The sequence below is a fragment of the Xenopus tropicalis genome, chromosome 6, assembly GCF_000004195.4.
Source record: "Xenopus tropicalis strain Nigerian chromosome 6, UCB_Xtro_10.0, whole genome shotgun sequence".
NCBI classification, from domain to species: domain Eukaryota; kingdom Metazoa; phylum Chordata; class Amphibia; order Anura; family Pipidae; genus Xenopus; species Xenopus tropicalis.
Window position 1 is genome coordinate 71,756,846 of NC_030682.2, and position 21,929 is coordinate 71,778,774.

Here is a 21,929-nt window from a genome sequence, read left to right on the forward strand (position 1 = left end):
GATGGCAGTTAACACCATATCGACTACACCACATCTCAGCAACATATCCCACCACGTGCTGGAGAGGATGTGACCACCAAGGGACTTTGATACACATGTGGTGGCACTGCCCAAGAGTAAGGAACATATGGCAACAAGTCTTTATAATAATAACGAAGGACTAACAAATAAACTTACCAAAAACACCAGAAGCAGCACTGATAATGCATTTCCTGGAAACTATCCCTAACCCCCAAAGAAAACGCCTATTCCACATTTTAAATGTGACCACCACACTCATAGCAAAAGGGAGGAAAACAGGAGTCCCCTTCGAAATTAAACAAATACTACAAAACATGGACGTAAGAGCCTCAATAGAACAAATGGCAGCCTGAAATGACTAACAAAAAGGAGCAATACAATAAAATATAGGTACAATGGAACATATACCGTGAAACTACAGTACCCCCCCCCCCCGCAAGATGGCCAACAACAATAACCAACAAAAAGGGAAAAAAAAAAAGACCTCATCTTAAAATAAGGCAATATTGCTTATAGACAATGGACTTAACTGGTATTATCTCCTTACCTCAATTTATTCCCTCAGTTACTAATCCCTCTCTTCCCTTTTCCTACCTAACCAAAACCTACTTATCAATAAAGACATACCATACCTATATTACATGTTTTCTTTGACTGAAACTATGTATTATGTTTAATAAAAAGAAGTTACAAAAAAAAAAAAAAAAAAAAAAAAAGATATGTGGTTTTGATAAAAATGTATCTGTTATTTCAAGGGGTTGGCACAAATGATCCGTAAGACCATCAAATATTCTAAAATCTTAAATTAAATAACATTGCTGAACTTACTGGAGCAGTAATATTTTACCTTGAAAACAATATGAGCTTTTCCAACCCAACTCCTTTTTAAGTAGATGTGTGAATTTGCAAAAAATGCAGTTCGCTAATTTTAATAACACAGTTTATTTAGAGAACTGCCTCAACCTTCAGTGTCAATAATACTTATGGAAAAGACTAAACCATTCTTTTATGTACTAATTATACACAATGGAAAGGGACTTTGGACATACTTTAATGCATATCAAATGTAGGAAAACAAAAATATAAGCACCGATAAATGTTATAAAAAAAAACAAATGACTCATTACATTAAAACTTTTTATATTTTTTTTGTGCAGTGTAATAACCTCTTCTTTATAAATTTTACTAAGCAAGGAACTCAGAACTAAATTTACAAGTAACATCAGTACTACTGTAAATCAATTATGCTATCATTCGGTTTCAGTTTTACTGTTTTCAGGAGATGGCATCATACAGCAACACAAGCAGGCTTTTGATGAACCTTTTACCTCTTGTTTTAATCCACTGTAGCAGAAATGCATCTTGGAATGTGACATGAAAACACAGTCAATGAAATGTTGATTGGTTCATAATGGCTTAAGCCATTATAATAAGCAAACACAATGTGTTTGTGAGACATACTTAAATCTTCAAGCAGTCAAAAAAAATGCATACAAGCATAATGTTAAGCAGTCTTGACTGAGAGAATCTCATGGAGCATTATCATAATTTCAAATTGGGTTGATGCCACACCGAATTGCTTTATTTCCAAAAATAATTTGGTCTAGTTAAACAGCAGGCCAAGTTTATTCCAAACACAGTACATCAGGACTCAACCTTGTCAGCGCTTACACACATTACTTAGTAGATAACTGCAATACAGTTTTGTCTGCCAAGGCAGCAACAAGGTCTTCTGATAATGTGTTATTTGCCTTCATGTTTATACAGTTGCAGCTGCTTTAGAATGGGGCTTCTTTTGTGGCTCACTATGCACAAATAGCATATTCTCTTGGACATAAAGCACACATATCCAACAAACAAGCCAATTCTGAAACTTGTTGCCATTTAGGTAGGTTCAGAAAGATTTACTGTCACATTCTATGACACCAAACAGCTTGCAGAAATTAAAAACAAAAAAAAGATCATATGGTTAAGACATGCTGTTGGCGCACAAAGTAGTACTGATAATCTGTTATAGATGTTGCTTGAGAACAAGCTACACAATATTGTTTGAGGACTGCATTTCATCTCTCTTGTTTTTCTTGCAGTATGCATCACTCTAATGCTCCAGTTTCACTTATAACCTTTGCCAACTCTTCAAGATTGACCTCTAGATAAAACAAAAATAAAAGAAGAGACCAGTTTTTAGCTGGTTTTAGCAACATTCAAACAATCTTGACAAAAAATCTGATAGGATGCAGTCAAGCAGAATATTAAAGGTTTTTATATAACAGATCATATAGACTTGCTGTGATAAAGATCAGGTAACATTGCAAGGGAAATATATTTATCCTAAACTTAATTCTAGGGTCACTGAATGGAAAATAAATCAACTCTAAACTCACTTAAGGGTGTGTATACTACATGAGTTATACAAATATAAGAAACTTACTTTGAAGAGCAGGATAAAAAGGAGAAATGGTCTTCAGAGTTTCAGTAATAAGATTCACATCTTTGCCTTTAAGAAGCTGAAGCAGCTCTGGAGTAAGTGGTGTGCTTTCTGTGTGAGCAATGTTTGCCTGTGGGGTGCTGGTAGTGGCATCCTCAATATCTAGATATTGTGCACAAGATTTTTTACACAAATCCTGTTCTGTTTCTGTCTTCTCATCTCTTTCTAATTGAAAGTCTGCACTTTGCCCAGCTGTGATTTGGTTAGGTTTTTTTGTCATATCTATATCACCCAGAGGATTGCTTAAATTACTATGGGTTACTGAAACATAAATTTGATCTTTAACTGGAGTTACATATGCATCCATATCACAGGTGACAGAACAGGAGGAATCAGCTGCACAATAATCTTCATTATCTTCCAGGTCTTTTTCTTTACAATTATCTTTGCCTTTATGTGAGTTGCTAGAGTTATCTTCTGAAGGTGGACTTGAAAGTCTTGTCCATGATGGATCACTGTTATGTGTTTGGTCAGTGCTGTTCCCCCGATTAAACAAGGTAAACGATGACAGAAGTTCTGTAGAGGCTCTTCTTTTTGACTGTTCATCTGCAGGATTTATATTTGTACTATCAAATGAAGATGTCAACTTTGAACCCCATTTGAATGGAGTTAATGGTTTCTGAGAAGATGCATCATTTGCAAACAGTGATTCCCATTTAGTATTTCTGTAGCCTAAAAAATAAACAATATTTACCAGATTTAGCATTTAGATTTGCTTTATTTTATTGCTTATAGGCCTTTATGTGAGGTATCTACAGTTGCATTAATGGCTACCTAATATAAAAAATTACACTTGTTTAAAATGCAGGCTTAAAGGAGAACTAAAGCTTAACTAAAGAAATAGGCTAAAATGTTGTACAATATGTTTTGGGCTTCTATACCAGCCCAAGGCAACCATAGCCCTCTAGAAAGGAAGATCTGCACCTACAAAGATGCTCCCTGTAGCTCCCCATGTTCTTTTCTGCTGATTCACTGCAGATGCTCTATGCTGCTGTCAGTTACAGAGCTTAGGGATCGACTCACAATATACTCTATATATAGATTTGAAATGTCACAGTATAAGGCTGATTAGTAATTCATTCGCGCTCACATAACATGGCAGCTCTGAAACCAGTGCAATTAGCATCAGAATTCAATCAGACCTGTAGCATCAGTTATATGACAGGCCAGCCAAATTTTCTGCTTGATAATTTGCAATAATCCCTAAGCTTAGCTTCTCAACAGCTGTTCAGAGCACACTGAGAATGTGCACTGTCCCAGGCAGTTCTAACAGAATCCAGCATGAGGAGCTCCTATGACAAATGTAAATACCTATATCATTAGTACTTTTGGCTAGTGCAGTCAGTTTTATTATATAAAATATAGCATTACTAGCCATATTAATTTTTAGAGTTCTTGTTTAAGCATAGACACAATTATATTGAAATTAAATTTCAATATAATTTTTTAAATATACTGTATATTTTTTTTAAATTCTGAAATAAATCTGATGCAATCAACAAAACTGTTATCAATTTTATAAAAGCATTACAAATATATGCCCTAATTGCAGCATATTTGCTCATAAATACAATTTTGCTTCTTTTAATGATTTGGGGTTTTCCCACAAATCATTAAAAGATTATTTTGCCCATATATTACATTTATGGGACCTGTTATCCAGAATGCTTGAGACCTGGGGTTTTCCAGATAAGGGATCTTTTCGTAATTTGGATCTCCATAACTTAAGTCTGCTAAAAACATAGCTCCCAACTGTCCCAATTTTCGTGGGACAGTCCCTGTTTTGACAGCTCAACCCGCAGTCCTGGATTCTTACTGTTATGTCCCTCATTTCCCTTTGATCTCCTGCAATGAATGCTAAAAAGATACAAATTTTTTGGCAGAGAGCACAGAAAGTTAAACAAGCTTCAGCTGCATTTAGATACATTGTTTCTCACATTTCTCACAGGGAACTGAGACTTGCAGCCTAAAAGGGCAATGTCAGCTTTTTTTTTTTTTTAACAAAACATATAAAACAAGACCCCAAAACCCCGAGAAATGTGTTCAAACTTTAGATAATCTGGCAAATTTAGTCAAAGGGAGTGGTATTTAGGGGATGTGTTTGCAAAGATGGGTGTGGTCAATAAAAAACTTCACCGCGCTATGCGCAGCATTTCTTTTTGCCCCTCTTTCCATTTTCGAACTGTTGGGAGGTATGTACAAATCATTTATATATTGAATATATATTGAATTTTCCTCCAGTAAGGAATGTTAAATATATATATTAAGATATATTTAATATAATTATTAAAAAATATATCTTAGTTAGGATTAAGTACAAGGTACTGTTTTATTATTACAGAGAAAAATGTAATCATTTTTAAAAATTTGCTTATAATGGAGTCTAGGGAAATGGCCTTTCTGTAATTCGGAACTTTTTGAATAACTGGTTTCCAGATAAAGGGATCCCATACCTGTACCACTTTTTTAGCTTTCATATTGCTAAAAATAAAAAAACAAAACACCCCTTTACAAGCAAATATAACTTTGCAGTCCAGACACTGTTACCAAGACATTAGAAGTAGAGAAGTATGACCAACAACATAATCAGTGAGGAAACACTACTACTACTTAGTTGTCTGTAAAACTTTTTCTTTCAATAAAGCAGGGACAGTGTCTCTGAGAGATTTTAAGTTCTGTTTTCACTGAAGTCGCTGGAAGATTCTTTCATATTAAAAAAACATGCCTGCCTAGATCTGCCAATTTGGAACTGCAGGACTACTTCATATTTACTTTTACTTTAACTTACTATGCAGTTCTTTATAACCTAAAGAAAAAAACACATCCAGTAAAACTTCCTCTCTCTACAAGCTTAAATGAGCTATATCAGGGGTCAAATACCTGACCCCTTTCATTTTCCTAATGTCAATATATAATAATTATAATGCAGGATCAAATGCAAGCAATGGTGACAAAACCAGGATTTAACAGTTAGTTAAAATGCAAGTTTAGCAAGTTTAATGTAGATTTATACTTATGCCTGGTAGTGACTGTACAGTCTTGCGCTTCAAAAGTCTGATTGGGAGACTGAAGACATTGTGGTTATATTTATATTACAGTTAAATATTCAACATTTAGGGAACATAAATATGTATATAAATACTGCACAATTTCTTGTAATTTTACACAATGATGACTGAATAATTACATTTACCAGTACTTTTGGTCCTGCAGACCCAGGCAGGTCTTGACTGGATCTGTTCTGATGTCTTAACACTGTTTTTATTCTCGTCATCAGCTTCTGGGGCTTCTCTTGTATCAAATGAAGATTCTTTAAACTCCTCGCTGACAGAGACAGATGAGCAATGGGCCAAGTACTGTTTATCCTGTATTGCTTTTCTGGTTTCACTTTTAAACTCTTTTTCAAATAGAAAAATAAATGTTGATAGTCAGTAATAAACAGCTATATGCACATAGTACATACACAGTGTACTGAAGAGTTATACTAAGAGAAAAATAAACCATCACCAGTGTAATTACCTACTACATATATTTTCTCTATTTTTTATATGTCTATTTGCTTCCAAAAAAAAAATGAATGCAGTTTGCTTGGAAATACTTTTTGTTTTGATTTCGGCACTTTACTACTTCAGTTATAAGCGGCTCTGTAAATATTTGTTTAATCAAGAATACTGTCACAATTAGGGGTATATTTATCATGCTGTGTAAAAAGTGGAATGAAGAATTACCGGTGATGTTTCCCAGGGCAACCAACCAGCAATTAGATTTCAATAATAAAATTATAAACCAAAGCAACGCATCTTATGAGCAACATCACCGGTAATGCTTTCACAGCATGATAAATATACCCCTTAGGCTTAACATATTTCAGAGCTTAGCCACCAAAGACACAGTTTCTCTTACTTCACACTAGTTATAAACCATTATACCAACTGGATTTTAGAGGGGGCCAAACACATGTTAAAATGAACAATACTTACCCTTCACATGATCTACAATACAGAATATGAACAACTATGGATTTATTATTCTAATCTTTAGGTGAGTAAAGAAGTTAATTTAAAAAAAAAACAAAACTACCTGTATTTACAATATTTTAACAATTTAATATTTTAACGTTAAAACAATAAAAGAAAACCATATTAGCTACATAGTTACATAGCGTTGAAAAGACTAGTGTCTTGTTCAACCCTTCCAAGTAAACCCATCACGCACAAACCTATACTGACCTATCTATACACTTGCATACATAAACCATATATACCAACATCAATACTAACTGTAGATTTTAGTATCACAATAACCATGGATACTATGCTTGTTCAAGAAATCATCCAAGCCCCTCTTAAAGACATTAACAGAACCTGCCATTACAACATCGCTAGGAAGGGCACTCCACAACCTCACTGCCCTCATCGTGAAAAACCACCTACGCTGCCTCAAATGAAAGTTCCGTTCCTCTAATCTAAAGGGGTGGCCTCTGGTGCGTTGATTGTTTTTATGGGAAAAAAGAACGTTCACTTATCTGCCTATAATCCTCTCTAACGTACTTGTACAGAGTAATCATGTCCCCTCGCAAGCGCCTCTTTTCCAGAACAACAACCCCATCCTTGACAGTCTATGAACTTAAGCCCAAAACTGCACTGCATACTAAAGGCGAGGCCTTACCAGGGAACTATAAAGAGGCAAAATAATGTTTTCACCCATTGAGTCAATCTGATTTTTTTACAGCACTTTATTTGCTTTAGTAGCCACTGAATGACATTAGTGTCATTCAGCATGGAATTAGACAACTTGTTATCAACAAAAATCCCCAGATCCTTTTCAATTAAGCATCCCCCCAACACACTACAATTTAGTGTACAACTCACGTTTATATTATTTCTACCAAAGTGCATAACTTTGCATTGAACCTCATTTTCATTTTGCTGCCTAGTTTTCCAATTTTGTCAAATCGCTCTGCAAAGTGCCAGCATCCTGTATCAAAAACTTATAGTTTTGCACAACAGTACTTTGTATGCCCACCTCCAGGTCATTAATAAACAAGTTAAAAAGCAAAGGACCAAGGACTGACCCCTGCAGTACTTCACTAACAACACTGGCCCATTCAGAAAATGTTCTATCCAATTAAAAATATTATGTTCTAGGTCAATATGCCTCAATTTTATAATTTCCCTTCTGTGCTATACTGTATCAAATATGTAAGTAAAGCCCAAAAAATGCAATGAAATTAGTCTGCCAAGATCTGTTATGCATAAAACCATGCTGGCACAAACTTATTGTAATGCGATTTAGAACATAATCAAGTATCCCTTTATTACCCCTTCCAAAAGCTTTCCTACCACGGATGTCAGATTAACAGGCCTATAGTTTTCAGGCTGAGAATGGGATCCATTTATGAATAACGGCACCAAATTAGCAATTCGCCAGTCTCTCTGCACCATGCTAGACCTCAATGAATCCTGAAAAATTAAGTGAAGAGGTTTGGCAATCACAGCATTAAGCTCGTTTAAATGCAAAAATCCAGGACTGGATGGTGGTCCTGGACCTTTGTTTATCATTACATGTTCAAGTCTCTTTTGAATTTCCTCCTGAGTGAACCATGCATCAGTAGTTATATTACTAGAACTGGTCTATTAAAAGGAAAAACCTTAAATTAGCCGGCTCCTCAGTTGTGTAGAACGATGAAAAAAAGAGTTCAGAATTTCTGCTTTTTCCTTGTCGTCCTCCTTTGGTTCTCATCAACCATGTGACCCTCCTATGATAATAAGGGTCTCACCCTTCATTTTTTTACTATTTACATATTTAAAAAATAATTTTGGATTACTTTTACTCCTAGCTGCAATACCCCTTTCCATCTCTATTTTAGCTTGCCTAGCTTTTTCGCATGCTTTACTTGCTTCCTTGTACCGAATGAAAGTTTCTGCTGTCCCAGCTAATGTTTTAAAAGCATGTTTTTTCTTACCAACCTCAACACTAAAGCTGCCAATACAAGGGCAGATCCGCTCGCTTGGCGATGTCGCCAAGCGAGATGATCTTCACCTGATATCCCCACCTACGGGTGGGCGATATCAGATAACATGTAGGCGAATTCGATCGTTTGGCCAAACCTGCCCGATCGATATCTGCCCAATTTCAGGCCAGATATCGGTCGGCCAGGCCCCTCGTTTCTGCACCTACATGGGTCGATAAGCTGCCAAATCGGTCCAAGGGGACCGATATCGGCAGCTACAATCGGCCCGTATATGGGGACCTTAACACTTTTATTCAGCCATAAAAGTTTTCCTTTGCTATATCTTTCCTTGCTTACAATGGAAATATACTGACCTGTATACTTGCTATCTGCAACATTATCTCAAGGGAGACCATGTTATGATTACTGTTCCCTAACTTCACCCACACAAATGTTAAAGATGAGTTCAGTATTATTAGATTTTACCAGGTCCAAAAGAGAATCATTCCTAGTAGATTCTTGAACTGCCTTAAGTAAAAAGTTGTAATTTAGCATATTTACAAGCCTACTTTTTCTGACTTGGCCACCCCATTACTCCAGTAAATGTATGGATAGTTAAAGTCCCTCATAATAACAACTAATTGTGAAGCCTCCTCTATTTGCAATAGTAGCTGGGTCACATCCTCCTCACTTATATGGGGATAGCATACACCAATGATAATTTTCTTTGTAACCTTTAGCCCTGCTAAAATCTTTACCCAAAGGCATTCCACACTAGCAAAGACAAACCCCTCCACCTTTTCAATACCTCTGTACCTCCTAAAAAGGGCGTAACCATTTAAATTCACAGTCCAGTTGCATGTTTCATCCCACCAGGTCTCAGTGATACCAATTGAATCATAATTTTCAGTACATGCAATAGACTCCAGTTCTTCTTATTTACCTGACAAGCTCCGTGCATTAGCCAGCAAGCAGTGGAGATTACTATTTCTTCCTCAGATATTTACATTAGGTAACAAAGATAGATCTAAGGTTAATATTAGGCTGTTTCCTTTTTAACAGAGGAAGCTCCTTAGTTGGTAAACTGTATGCCTCCCTCACTCACTCCTCCCCAATGACCCCTTGCTAATCCCACTGCCCCATCTACATTAGCTTTTCCATAAAACTCTAGCTCACCTCCCACCCGCCCCTTGTCTAGTTTAAACACTCCTCCAGCCCCTTAGCCATTCTCTCCCCTAGCACAGTGGACCCACTCCATTGAGGTGCAATCAATTACAGTTATATAGATTGTACCACAAACTAAAATCAGCCCAGTGCTCTAGGAACCCAAACCTACACCAAGACTTAAGGCACACATTCAGCTCCCTAAGCTACTGCTCTCTCCCTAAACTTGCATGTGGTACAGGCAAAACTTTAGAAAACATAACATTGGAGGACCTTTCCTTAGAGCTTATATCTTTAAGGTCCTCCACCTACCATTCATTTTAGTACCAATTAGTACCAATGTGTACCAAGACAGTTGGGTCATACCCAGCCACACCCAACAATTTATCAACCACATGCCGAATCCTGGCACCAGGAAGACTGCAAACTGTTTGGCCGTAGTGATCCAGGCGACAGATAACCCTGTCCACTTTCCTAACAATTGAATCCCCTATAAGCACAATCTGTTAGACCGAGCTCTGCTCTCCTCCTCACCAATACTAGAAAAACTGGTCTCCTGGCTGTTAGAAAGATCAGCCTCTAGAACTGCCACTCCAGAGTTCATGCTCCCATCTTCTTCACACAACCTGGCAAGTCTGTTGGGATGCTCCCTTTTCCCCACACTAGATTTTCTGTCACCCAGCTTACTGCCTCATCACCCTGCTGCTGTTTTCCTCCCCTAAACTATCTAACCTTGCTACCTCCTGCTCACTGAGCAAGAGACTACTATTATGATTATCAATTGAGCACAATGTTGCAACTTGTTGCTCTAGGGCTCTAACACAAAGCCTCTAAAGTGGCAATTTGCTACCATCCACAACAGAGGTAAGCACTTTGGAACTGTTGTTACAAAACTGCATACATGTGGCACACAGTGAGTCAGACCTTTAATCTTGCTGCCACTCATGCTCCCAGTTAAAGAAAAATCGTTAAACAAAACCAGGGGAAAAAAAGAATCAAAATAAATTGTAACTTTGTAACTTGTTTTAAACTCCCTTAGTTTAAAACTCCTGTGGTTTATACCTCCAGAGCACCCACTTAAAGAGCAATCACTTACAGAGCCGCAAGCAGCAAGCTCCACTGGAATCCCAGTGGTTCTATTAATTCTGTGTGTTTAGGTGCAATTGATCACACCCCATCCACCTCAAACTGAGGGTTACTGCAAAGTAATGCAACTTCTGGCAAACTTGCTGTAAGCCTTATAGTTCACCAAAAATGATGGAGCAGTGCAGAATTGCAACATGTAGAGTGCTGCACTGACTTATCCCTTCTTTAGTATTAGACCTGACAAAACTGTAGGTACTTGACAGTTTATACCCAGTGCTACCCATAATGAAAGGGACCCTAACACATCACTGCAGTTAAAACCTCCAAATGGTTTTTAACTAGTGACTAGGCCTATAAATTACTTTAATTAAAGGCCTGTCAATTTAGGATATGTAGTATGAAATTATTATGAACCACATTAAAGATTATAAGAAAGGCATTGTAAGTAGTAATTAGCTTGGATTTATGAAGGACAAATCAAGACAAACACCTGAGCTTGCTTTTGTAATGTAGTAAGTCAAACACATGTACTTGTTTTTAATAATAGAGTAAGTAGGAACTTGAACAGTGGTGTTTATTCTCTAAAATAAGGTCTGTTGGATTTGCTTATGTTGTTTGTGCTTAGATAGAAAACTGGCTAAAGAATCGTGCACAAAGGGTGGTTATCAATGAAGCATTCTTTACTTGGAGAAAAATTCTTTGAGGGGGGTGCCACAGTGTTTTCTGATGACACAAAACTGTTCAGAACATTAAATCCTTTCAGGATGTGTCACCCTTGCAGATAGACAGATAGAAAAAAGTCTGTCAAATACTTGATAATAAGGAAACAGCGTTACTTTTAGATAATAAACTACAGCAAGCACTGCAAATTAGCAGATGGAAGGGTCACCAAGGTGTTCACCTACATTGAAAGGGATAAACATTCATATGCTGAGAGGTTAACTTGTATTCTTTACAAAGCACTGGTAATCTAGATTATGGAATTAGAGAACATCCATAGAAGAGCTATCTGATAAATAAAGGCTGATTAAGTGGGTAACTGTTTAATACTGTTGAAGAGGCACTAAAGTGGTCTAAAAAGAGACAACACGTGAGCATAGAATTAAATTACCCCTTTATGACAATCTGAAATAGGAATTCACATATCATATAAACTTAATGAAAGTTTATATATGAAATGCAACTCTTCAACCAGTATGTTGTTTGTTACCAGATGCTGCGTCGGAAAACAAAGTGAAGGAAGACAAAATATCCATAGAAGATCTCAATGCTTTTGAGCTTTCTTTGCATTCCTCTGCTGTGGCTGAATTTCCATCTGAGTCTGGTTTCAATACCTCATCTGAGCAGGAAGCAATAGCAGCAAAATATGTTTGATTTTCTTTCCATGGAGATTTTCTTTTTCTCCTTTTATGACCTTAAAGCACACAAATAAAATAAATAAATTGTTGCTCAGTGCTTATGTGTGGCTACTCTTTTGTTAGGTCAATTAAACAAAAAGCTCCTTACTACTTTGCATTCTGCAATATTTCTATAAAAAAACAATTAGTTGATGAATAATTATTTTGCCTCTTTATAGGTCCCTGGTAAGGCCTCACCTTGAGTATGCTGTGCAGTTTTGGGCTCCAGTCCTTAAGAAGGATATTAATGAGCTGGAGAGAGTGCAGAGATGTGCAACTAAACTGGTAAAGGGGATGGAAGATTTCAACTATGAGGTTAGACTGTCGAGGTTGGGGTTGTTTTCTCTGGAAAAGAGGCGGTTGCGAGGGGACATGATTACTCTATACAAGTACATTAGAGGGGAATATAGGCAGATATGGGAAAACAGAACACCCCTAAAAACGATCAATGCACCAGAGGCCACCCCTTTAGATTAGAGGAACGGAGCTTCCATTTGAAGCAGCGTAGGTGGTTTTTCACGGTGAGGGCAATGAGGCTGTGGAATGCCCTTCCTAGAGATGTGGTAATGGCAGATTCTGTTAATGCCTTTAAGAGGGGCCTGGATTTTTTGGAGGGGCCTGGAGTTTTTGCAGAAGCAAAATATCCACGGCTATTGTGATACTAATATCTACAGTTAGTATTAGTGGTTGTATATTTAGTTTATGTATGTGAGTGTATAGATAGGTCAGTATAGGTTTGTGTGTGCTGGGTTTGCTTGGGTTGAACTTGATGGACTCTGGTCTTTTTTCAACCCTATGTAACTATATGAAATATCAGCCATGATGTTATAGGGGTTTGCATACATGTATACCCTCTACATGCTCCAAATAGGAAAATACTGCCAACTTTCTGTTACAGTATTCATCACACAGCTACTTGACACAGTGCCATATGTGTCAGCATATCTGCTTGTGTTGAGAAAGTTCTATCACATTTTCTTTAGGTAACAAATATCTCATAGACAGTGTCATCTAGCAAAATCAAAGTCCTGGAATTTTTTTCTGGTATTTTTTTTATGTTCTATAGTTTTTTTTTTTTTTTTTAGTATTTGCATTTCTCATCTACATCTTTCCAGTTCTCAAATAGGGGTCGCCAAACCCTACTGCTTTGGAAGCTTACAATTACAATTTTATAATATTGTTACTTTTTGTTCCTTAGCTATCATTTTAGCCCCTCTGCTATTCATCTTCCAGTCTCTCATTCAAATCACTGCCTTGTTGCTAAGGCAATGATACCCTAGCAACCAGATAGCTGCTGAATTTGCAAACTGGAGAGCTGCTAAATAAAGAGCTAAATAATGGAAAAAACCAAAGAATAAAGAATGAAAAACAATTGCAAATTGTCTCAGAATATCAATGTCTATGTCATACCAAAAGTTAATTTTAAACCCCTACAAGTTGCTGTGTAGCAACTGGGCAGCCATTCAAGCACAAAAGGCGCAGGTTACATAGCAGATCAGCTCTGTAGACTACAACGGTATGTAACCTGTGCCTCTTCTCCTTTTTTGCAGCTTTAATGGCTGTCCACATGGCTACACAGCAGGGTATTTTATAAACTTTAGTTGTGGTTCTAAAGAAAAACATGCAACTTTTACCAGCACAGGGTAACAGTACATTATACTTTTATTACATCTAGCAAAATTAAGTCTAAAATAATTGGATTTTTCTGAGTTTTTTTGGAAAATGTTTCACCATTCATCCAAGTGACTGGTAGAGAATTCCCCGGCATTTAACCCCCTGAGGGTAGTTAAGTCACAGACATCCAATCACAATGGTTCCATTGAACTTATTCAGTTAGGTTTTGGCTAAAACTGACAGATATAAGAAAGTATGATCCAGTCACAATGGTACCATGATAATCATTGATGCAGGTGTTAATCTTTTAAAGTACATGACTGGAAGTGTGAACTACTGTGAAACCACCGTGTTAAGGATAGGATGGCAAAACGGCATCCCCTTACCCCAGGGGTTTCACAACAATTCACAACAATTCACACTTCTCTAAAAACTTAGAGAGCTGTAAAGGAGGAAGTAGTGTTCTTCCCATTATGTTAGACATCTGCCCACTCCAGCCCTTACAGATTACCGTATATACCTGAACATAAGCCAAGTTACCTAACTTTACCTAAGAAAACTGGAAAAACGTATTGACTCGAATATAGGCCTAGGGTGGGAAATGCAGCAGCTACTGCTAAGTTTCAATAATCAAATAATTAATAAAAGGACACTCAACGTGACCCCCTGTGAACTCTACATAAATATATAATGTTGGTAGCTGCAGATTAGGGAAAGGTGGATGGAGGACCCTTGGATCCTCCTGCCTTGAAGAGTTACGGCACTGCCGATAACTTCAGGAAAAGAAAAAGGCTACAGCTGCAGACAAAAGGCGGCTTTACTCTGGGGCTAGGTTGAATACATAAACAGCATGGAGTTGGAACCTAAAATAATTTTACTCACCACCATCTGGAAGGCTGTGCCCGATGCCTAGAACTTCTGATAAGCAGCTACAGTGAGCAAAGCACTGAATCTCCCACCAATCAGAGCAGTATTCTCTACTGCTGCTTGTCAGAAGTTTTAGATAAAGATCATTCAGAGTAACAGGCTTCTGGATGGGGGTGAGAAAAGTTTGCCTCAAAGTTTTCATTGTTTTGCGCAGCCTATCTATTTTACCCAGTTTGATTTTTAAACTAAAACTGCTCCTTTAAGCTTTGTTACCACTGTTCCCTAGGAAAGCCAAAGCAACAAAATGGTTATTGAGAAACTAGCATTAAGCATTAGCAATGTTGTATTTTCACTTCGTCCTTCAACAAATACCTTTGTTTTCTGGGTATTCTTTATCCTTGTATTCATGCTTCTTGTTCTTTTTGTATGAATCTGATGTTTCTGTCTGTATAATGAAATAAAACACAAATGCAAGTAAAACAAAAAGTAAAACAAACAGAAAACTAACAGAAGAGGCACATGCATTTACTGTTTCTGCCTACTTAAAGGGGAACTATCATTAAAGTTTTTTTTTGATATAAGGTTGATCTCATTACAACAGTCAACTTTGTAAATATGATTGATTAAAAGTTATGAATCGTTTCATTGCTATAGTATGCTTTTCTGTATCTGACTGGCTGCACACATTCTTTGACTCTGTATCTCACTGAGCTCTAAGTCGGAGTCGGGTTTTGATTGACAGGTGAAGCTCAAATTCTTATTGGTTGCTAGCATCTGCACAGGTCCTTTAACCTTAAACGGTTTTTCTCAGGACACCAGGACTGCGTGAACAACACTTGGCGTCCTTGTAAACCACATTGTCTTAATATTTTGTGGGCAAAAGATATGTTGTAGGGGTGGAATGGTCATGGAAATAGGCATGGAAAGTAAGCGCCGCAACTGTGGTCAGCACATCGGTAGCACCTGTGCAGATGCTAGCAACCAATAAGACAAGTGCCGGCGCTGCTACTGAGATGGTCAGCACATCGCTAGCACCCCCCCCGCGCGACAAGTGCTGCCGCTGCTACTGATATGGTCGGGGTCCTGCTGCTCCCTACCTCTTGTGCTGCTGCTCCGTGTCTCCAGTTGTGCAGGCATGCCTGAAGTGCAGATCATCTCCTTCCTCCGATGGCCGAGGGCTGCCCAGGCTGTGGCTTTGGAGACAGGGAGCAGCAGCACAAGAGGTAGGGACCAGCAGCACCAGCTCAATAGAATAGCAGCCCCGGCGCTTGTCGTGCTACTCTGATGTGCCGAGCATTTCAGTAGCAGCGCCGGCGCTTGTTGGGGGGGTGCTAGGTGCAGGTGCTAGGTGCAGACGCAGCAGTAGCAGAGCCACCTCGGATCACCTCCGATGGCCGAGGGCTGGCCAGTTGGAAACTGGAGCAGCATAAGAGGTAGGGAGCAGCAGGACCCCGACCATATCAGTAGCAGCGGCAGCACTTGTCGCGGGGGGGGGGTGCTAGCGATGTGCTGACCATCTCAGTAGCACTTGGGGGGGGAGGTAGGGAGTAGGGAGCAGCAAGCAGCAGGACCCCGACCATAGGGGGTGTTACTCATGTTATAATCTGTGAGTATAGGCGCTATTTTTCTACTTTACAATTTCACCCTGCATACCAGTGCCCTAAACTTTGATTGACAGAACTGCTTTTCTTCAGATGCCACCAACTCTGTATACAGCAATAAAAATGTATAAGGTTTTGTAGTTTCAATTCACATTAGACCTATCTCATTAAAGAATACATTTCCCTTTTTACACAATATGCCAAAAAGTGATCAGCTAGGACCTTTGTACATTGCCTTACTTTCCCCCCTTTATATATTTATTGCATGTGCATATTGTGGAAACATGTCACTTCCTCTCAGTATGGTACATCTTGTGGGTTGTCAAAGCTCGTGTTTGTGTACGTAATAAGACTTTTTTCAAAGGTTTGCCTTTTTGATTGGACTTACGTTTTGTCTGCTGATATAATGTAAAAGTTTTTGTGAGTGCTTTAAAACTGGTACAATAGGGAACTGCCACAAGGGGAGATTAGGTTATTGCTTTCTTATGGTTATTGCTTTGCTTGGCATATGTTACAGAACGGACTGTATCTGCGTTATACCTGCTTATATCAAACACATGTGTAAAATTGGTAAAAAGTCCTTTCTACACCAAAGCACCAATCTGCAAAGCTTTCCTAAAGTTAGTGGTTTTTATGACTTTTCTGTAAAATGCCTAAAAGTGTTGCAAAAGACTTGAGACTGGGGCGGAGGTTCACCTTCCAGCAGGACAACGACCCTAAACATAAAGCCAGGGCAACAATGGAATGGTTTAAACCAAAACATATCCATGTGTTAGAATGGCCCAGTCAAAGTCCAAATCTAAATCCAATCGAGAATCTGTGGCAAGATCTGAAAACTGCTGTTCCCAAACGCTGTCCATCTAATCTGACTGAGCTGGAGCTGTTTTGCAAAGAAGAATGGGCAAGGATTTCAGTCTGTAGATGTGCAAAGCTGGTAGAGACATACCCTAAAAGCCTGGCAGCTGTAATTGCAGCAAAAGGGGGTTCTACAAAGTATTGACTCAGGGGGCTGAATAATTACGCACACCCCACTTTGCAGTTATTTATTTGTAAAAAATGTTTGGAATCATGTATGATTTTCCTTCCACTTCTCACGTGTACACCACTTTGTATTGGTCTTTCACATGGAATTCCAATAAAATTGATTCATGTTTGTGGCTGTAATGTGACAAAATGTGGAAAAGTTTAAGGGGGCCAAATACTTTTGCAAGCCACTGTAAGTTGTGGAAAAGGAAATTAGTAAATAACAGGATTCTACTTACAGACAGTAGATACAGTCTATAGGACAGGGACCTCTTTACTTTTGTCTCTTTGATACTTTTGTAATTGTAATTTTTATATTTATTATAAAAATGACCCCGTGTTGTATTAATTTATTCTGCTGTACAGTGCTGCATACATAAGTAACACCATATAAATAAAAACATACATACATATACAGAACCAGATATTCAACAAAAAAACAAAATTTTAAACATTACATAAACATCAGTACACTATTTAGCAAACTCTCAACTGTCTGTATTTGACTGAGTGTGCAGGCATAACTCTGCCAATAAAATCAGAAGGTTCATGTATATGAAGAGAACCGCCTTACATATCTCAGAAGGAGCTTTCAAAATAACAGTTGATGTGAGGATGCTATTCAGTATGGAGGAGGGAGGGTGGGACTTTGCTAGTTGCTAAGTGACATCACAGCAAGGGTGTAGCCACTCCCATTCAGCAATTGCTTGAACTGTCTCTCAGAGAAAGAAACCTAACTCTATGCAATAATATCTAATTTTTTTAAAAAGTAAGCATTTCTTATAAAGAAATATATTTGAAGATTTTAATATTTTCATCTGCACTATCCATTCGGACAATTTGATTTTCATGATAGATCCCCTTTAAATCTGGCCCTGCAAGTTAGTATCAGGAATCAGTAAGTTTCAAGGTGCACAAATTGCCACAGGGGGGATGCACTGGTATGGGAGGATGATGGTCTGGTGTCCTTAACTGATGAACAGGCACAAATACCAGTTAAGGAACCTGACAACAATAATTCTTTGTATATTTGTTCTTGATTATTTAAATACATTAAGTCTAAAAGAGGAAAAAAAACATCAAAGCAATAGCTTGGTAAACCAAACTATATTAAGCATGAGGATGCAGATTTATCAAAATTTGAATTTTCTCAGTTAAGTTTTTTTCTCATTTGAAAAAAGTTGAAAATTTGGTAAATTGAAATGTGTGCTTACTTAAGAAAAAGCTTGAAATTCGATCACATCAAAATGTAAAGAAACTGGAATGCAGCACATTCTACCCATCATTTTCAATGAGTATGCCAAATTAATCTTGAAAATGCTTAACTGTCTACCAGAGTCCGGGAGAAAATTTTCCTCACTCCTCCATGCAGAATTTTTCAGCAGTGCAATGTTTGAAAGGAATTTCTTGCATACACAGCTCGTTTAAAATCTGCCACAGCATCCTGATGGACTTTCGATCTATGCTTTGACTTGGCCATTCCAGAAACCTCCATTTCTTACGTTTTATTCATTCATTGGTAGATCAACTGGGATTTTTAACATCATTGTCAAATTGCAAGGTATACAGTCGTGGGCAAAAGTTTTGAGAATGACACAAGTATTAGCTTTCACAAAGTTTGCTGCTAAACTGCTTTTAGATCTTTGTTTCAGTTGTTTCTGTGATGTACTGAAATATAATTACAAGCACTTCATACGTTTCAAAGGCTTTTATCGACAATTACATTTATGCAAAGAGTCAGTATTTGCAGTGTTGGCCCTTCTTTTTCAGGACCTCTGCAATTTGACTGGGCATGCTCTCAATCAACTTCTGGGCCAAATCCTGACTGATAGCAACCCATTCTTTCATAATCACTTCTTGGAGTTTGTCAGAATTAGTGGGTTTTTGTTTGTCCACCCGCCTCTTGAGGATTGTTCAATCCAAATAACCTGGAGAGTACACATGTTCTTCAGTGCAACAGTGTAATTTATTGAGATATCATCGCACTGCATAGTGCGATGATTTCTCAATAAATGACACTGTTGCACTGAAGAACATGTGTACTCTCCAGGTTATTTGGATTGAATTTGAATGTTGTACAGCCAGCACGGGGCCTGTTACCTGTTGATGAGTACTTCCTTTGAATACTGGAACCTACGGTAGGACTCTGAATTTTCTCTTGAGGATTGACCACAAGTTCTCAATGGGATTAAGATCTGGGGGGTTTCCAGGCCATGGACCCAACATTTCAACGTTATCACTTTTGCCTCATGGCACGGTGCTCCATCATGCTGGAGAATGCATTGCTCTTCACCAAACTGTTGTTGGATTGTTGGAAGAAGTTGCTGTTGGAGGGTGTTTTGGTACCATTCTTTATTCATGGCTGTGTTTTTGGGCAAAAATTGTGAGTGAGCCCACTCCCTTGGATGAGAAGCAACCCCACACATGAATGGTCTCAGGATGCTTTACTGTTGGCATGACACAGGACTGATGGTAGCGCTCACCTTTTCTTCTCCGGACAAGCCTTTTTCCAGATGCCCCAAACAATCAGAAAGCGGCTTCATCTGAGAATATGACTTTGCCCCAGTCCTCAGCAGTCCATTCACCATACTTTCTGCAGAAGATCAATCTGTCCCTGATGTTTTTTTTGGAGAGAAATAGCTTCTTTGCTGCCCTTCTTGACACCAGGACATCTTCCAAAAGTCTTCGCCTCACTGTGCATGCAGATGCGCTCACACCTGCCTGCTGCCAATCCTGAGCAAGCTCTGCACTGGTGGCACTCCGATCCCGCAGCTGAATCCTCTTTAGGAGACGATCCTGGCACTTGCTGGACTTTCTTGGACACCATGAAGCCTTCTTAACAAGAATTTAACCTCTTTCCTTGAAGTTCTTGATGATCCTATAAATTGTTGATTTAGGTGCAATCTTAGTAGCCACAATATCCTTGCCTGTTATGCAATGCAATGATGGCTGCACGCGTTTCTTTGCAGGTCACCATGGTTAACAATGGAAGAACAATGATTTCAAGCATCACCCTCCTTTTAACATGTCAAGTCTGCCATTCTAACCCAATCAGCCTGACATAATGATCTCCAGCCTTGTGCTCGTCAACATTCTCACCAGAGTTAACAAGACGATTACTGAAATGATCTCAGCAGGTCCTTTAATGACAGCAATGAAATGCAGTGGAAAGGTTTTTTTTGGGATTAAGTTAATTTTCATGGCAAAGAAGGACTATGCAATTCATCTGTTCACTCTTCATAACATTCTGGAGTATATGCAAATTGCTATTATAAAAACTTAAGCAGCAACTTTTCCAATTTCCAATATTTATGTAATTCTTAAAACTTTTGGCCATGACTGTACGTTCAGTTGAGGTTTAATATTTTGATGGGCTTTAATTATATCATATTATCCTTGTACTCTGGTAACTCATAGTGGATTCTATGCTGAGCTGCCCAAGCAGCAAAGTAGACCAAAACCATAACATTTATGGTACAATGCTTTACACAGTTTGTACCTTTGTACCTAGCCTTCAGTTTTCACCAACCAGGTCTTCTGATACGGTGGCCAAATAACTTTGTATGGTGTCTCCTGAGCACATTGTCCTGTCCTGAGCCAAAGTGTTTAGTCTTGTCCTAATGTTCTTTCTGAACAGCAAAGGCCTCTTGAGCTCTTCTTTTTAATGGTAGACTTTAATTGTAGAATTTTGACTTCAGTAGTGGAAACAGCTGTCTGTAGGTCCCCTGATGAAATTCTGGAATTCTTAGAGACTTCTTTCCGCTTCCTGTGGTTTGCAATTGAGCTGAATTTGCCAACTTCTCCTGGCTGTCCCAGCAGTTATTTGAAATCTTCTCTACCTATAAATTGTCTTCTGAACTACTTATGTCCTATTGTGTGGCAATCTTTTTAAATTCGCAGTCTTAGAGGGATCTAAAATTTGTTCAAAGAGTAAACCAAACTAAATAAGACTGCTTCCTCCAAGATCCAAGAACTTTGTCTAGTCATATGCCTCCTGCTCTGGTGCACTAATGGTGCATGATGTTTGTTATATTATATCAGTACTGTGGAAATGAATATCAAACATCTACATTCTGAAAAAGTAAAAAATTGCCAAGGGGTGTATTTACTTTTTCACACAATTGTACTCTCCACAGTTTGTGTCTTTGCAGCATCACTGGTGATTTAAATAACTACCCCCATACTAGACAAACAGAACTATTGATAGTTGTTGCAATAGTATGCAAAATATCTACGCTATTACAAAGGATGTTTACAGCCCTTGCTTTATTAACCCTTTCACTGCCAGCCGTTTTGGACCAAAGTGGAACTTCTACTGCCAGACAGTTTTTGAACATTTTGCACTGTTTCACTTTAGGGGCTTTTCCTTGGGGGGACTTTTAGTTTACCCAGGAAAACTATATATTGTTTTTTTCAGGACAACCTAAGCTTTCAAAATATGGTGGAATTTTTGTGTAATTACAATTCTGTAACAAGATATAGGCTTCTAGATATCTAAAAAATGAAAACAAATTATATTTTCCATAATATAAACACATACATCAGAAACAAAAAATATTTTATGCACAAAAATACAACTGATTTGGAAAGTCCCATGTCTCCTGAACATGCCAATACCAAATATATATAGTTTTATGGAGATTTCTCACTTGTATAGGTCAAAAACTCCCAGCAGTACACTACCAAATTTCCAAAGCACTGCTCCATAAAGCTGC

At 38.1% G+C, this 21,929-nt stretch overlaps 1 protein-coding gene across 12 annotated transcripts in view; it reads right to left on the reverse strand.

The window, feature by feature from the left end:
• Nucleotides 1–1,054: 1,054 nt before the first annotated feature.
• LOC100145148 (uncharacterized) overlaps nucleotides 1,055–21,929 on the reverse strand; it is a 118,125-nt gene continuing 97,250 nt past the window's right edge. For 7 of the 12 annotated variants that reach the window (XM_012964280.3, XM_018094539.2, XM_012964283.3 and 4 more), the window contains 5 exons: nucleotides 14,963–15,035; nucleotides 11,923–12,126; nucleotides 5,697–5,906; nucleotides 2,453–3,181; nucleotides 1,055–2,170 (listed from right to left, as the gene is read on the reverse strand). In XM_012964280.3, coding sequence (XP_012819734.1) covers nucleotides 2,115–2,170; nucleotides 2,453–3,181; nucleotides 5,697–5,906; nucleotides 11,923–12,126; nucleotides 14,963–15,035 — 1,272 coding nt within the window. In that variant the 3' untranslated portion in view covers nucleotides 1,055–2,114. 12 annotated transcript variants of the gene reach the window in all.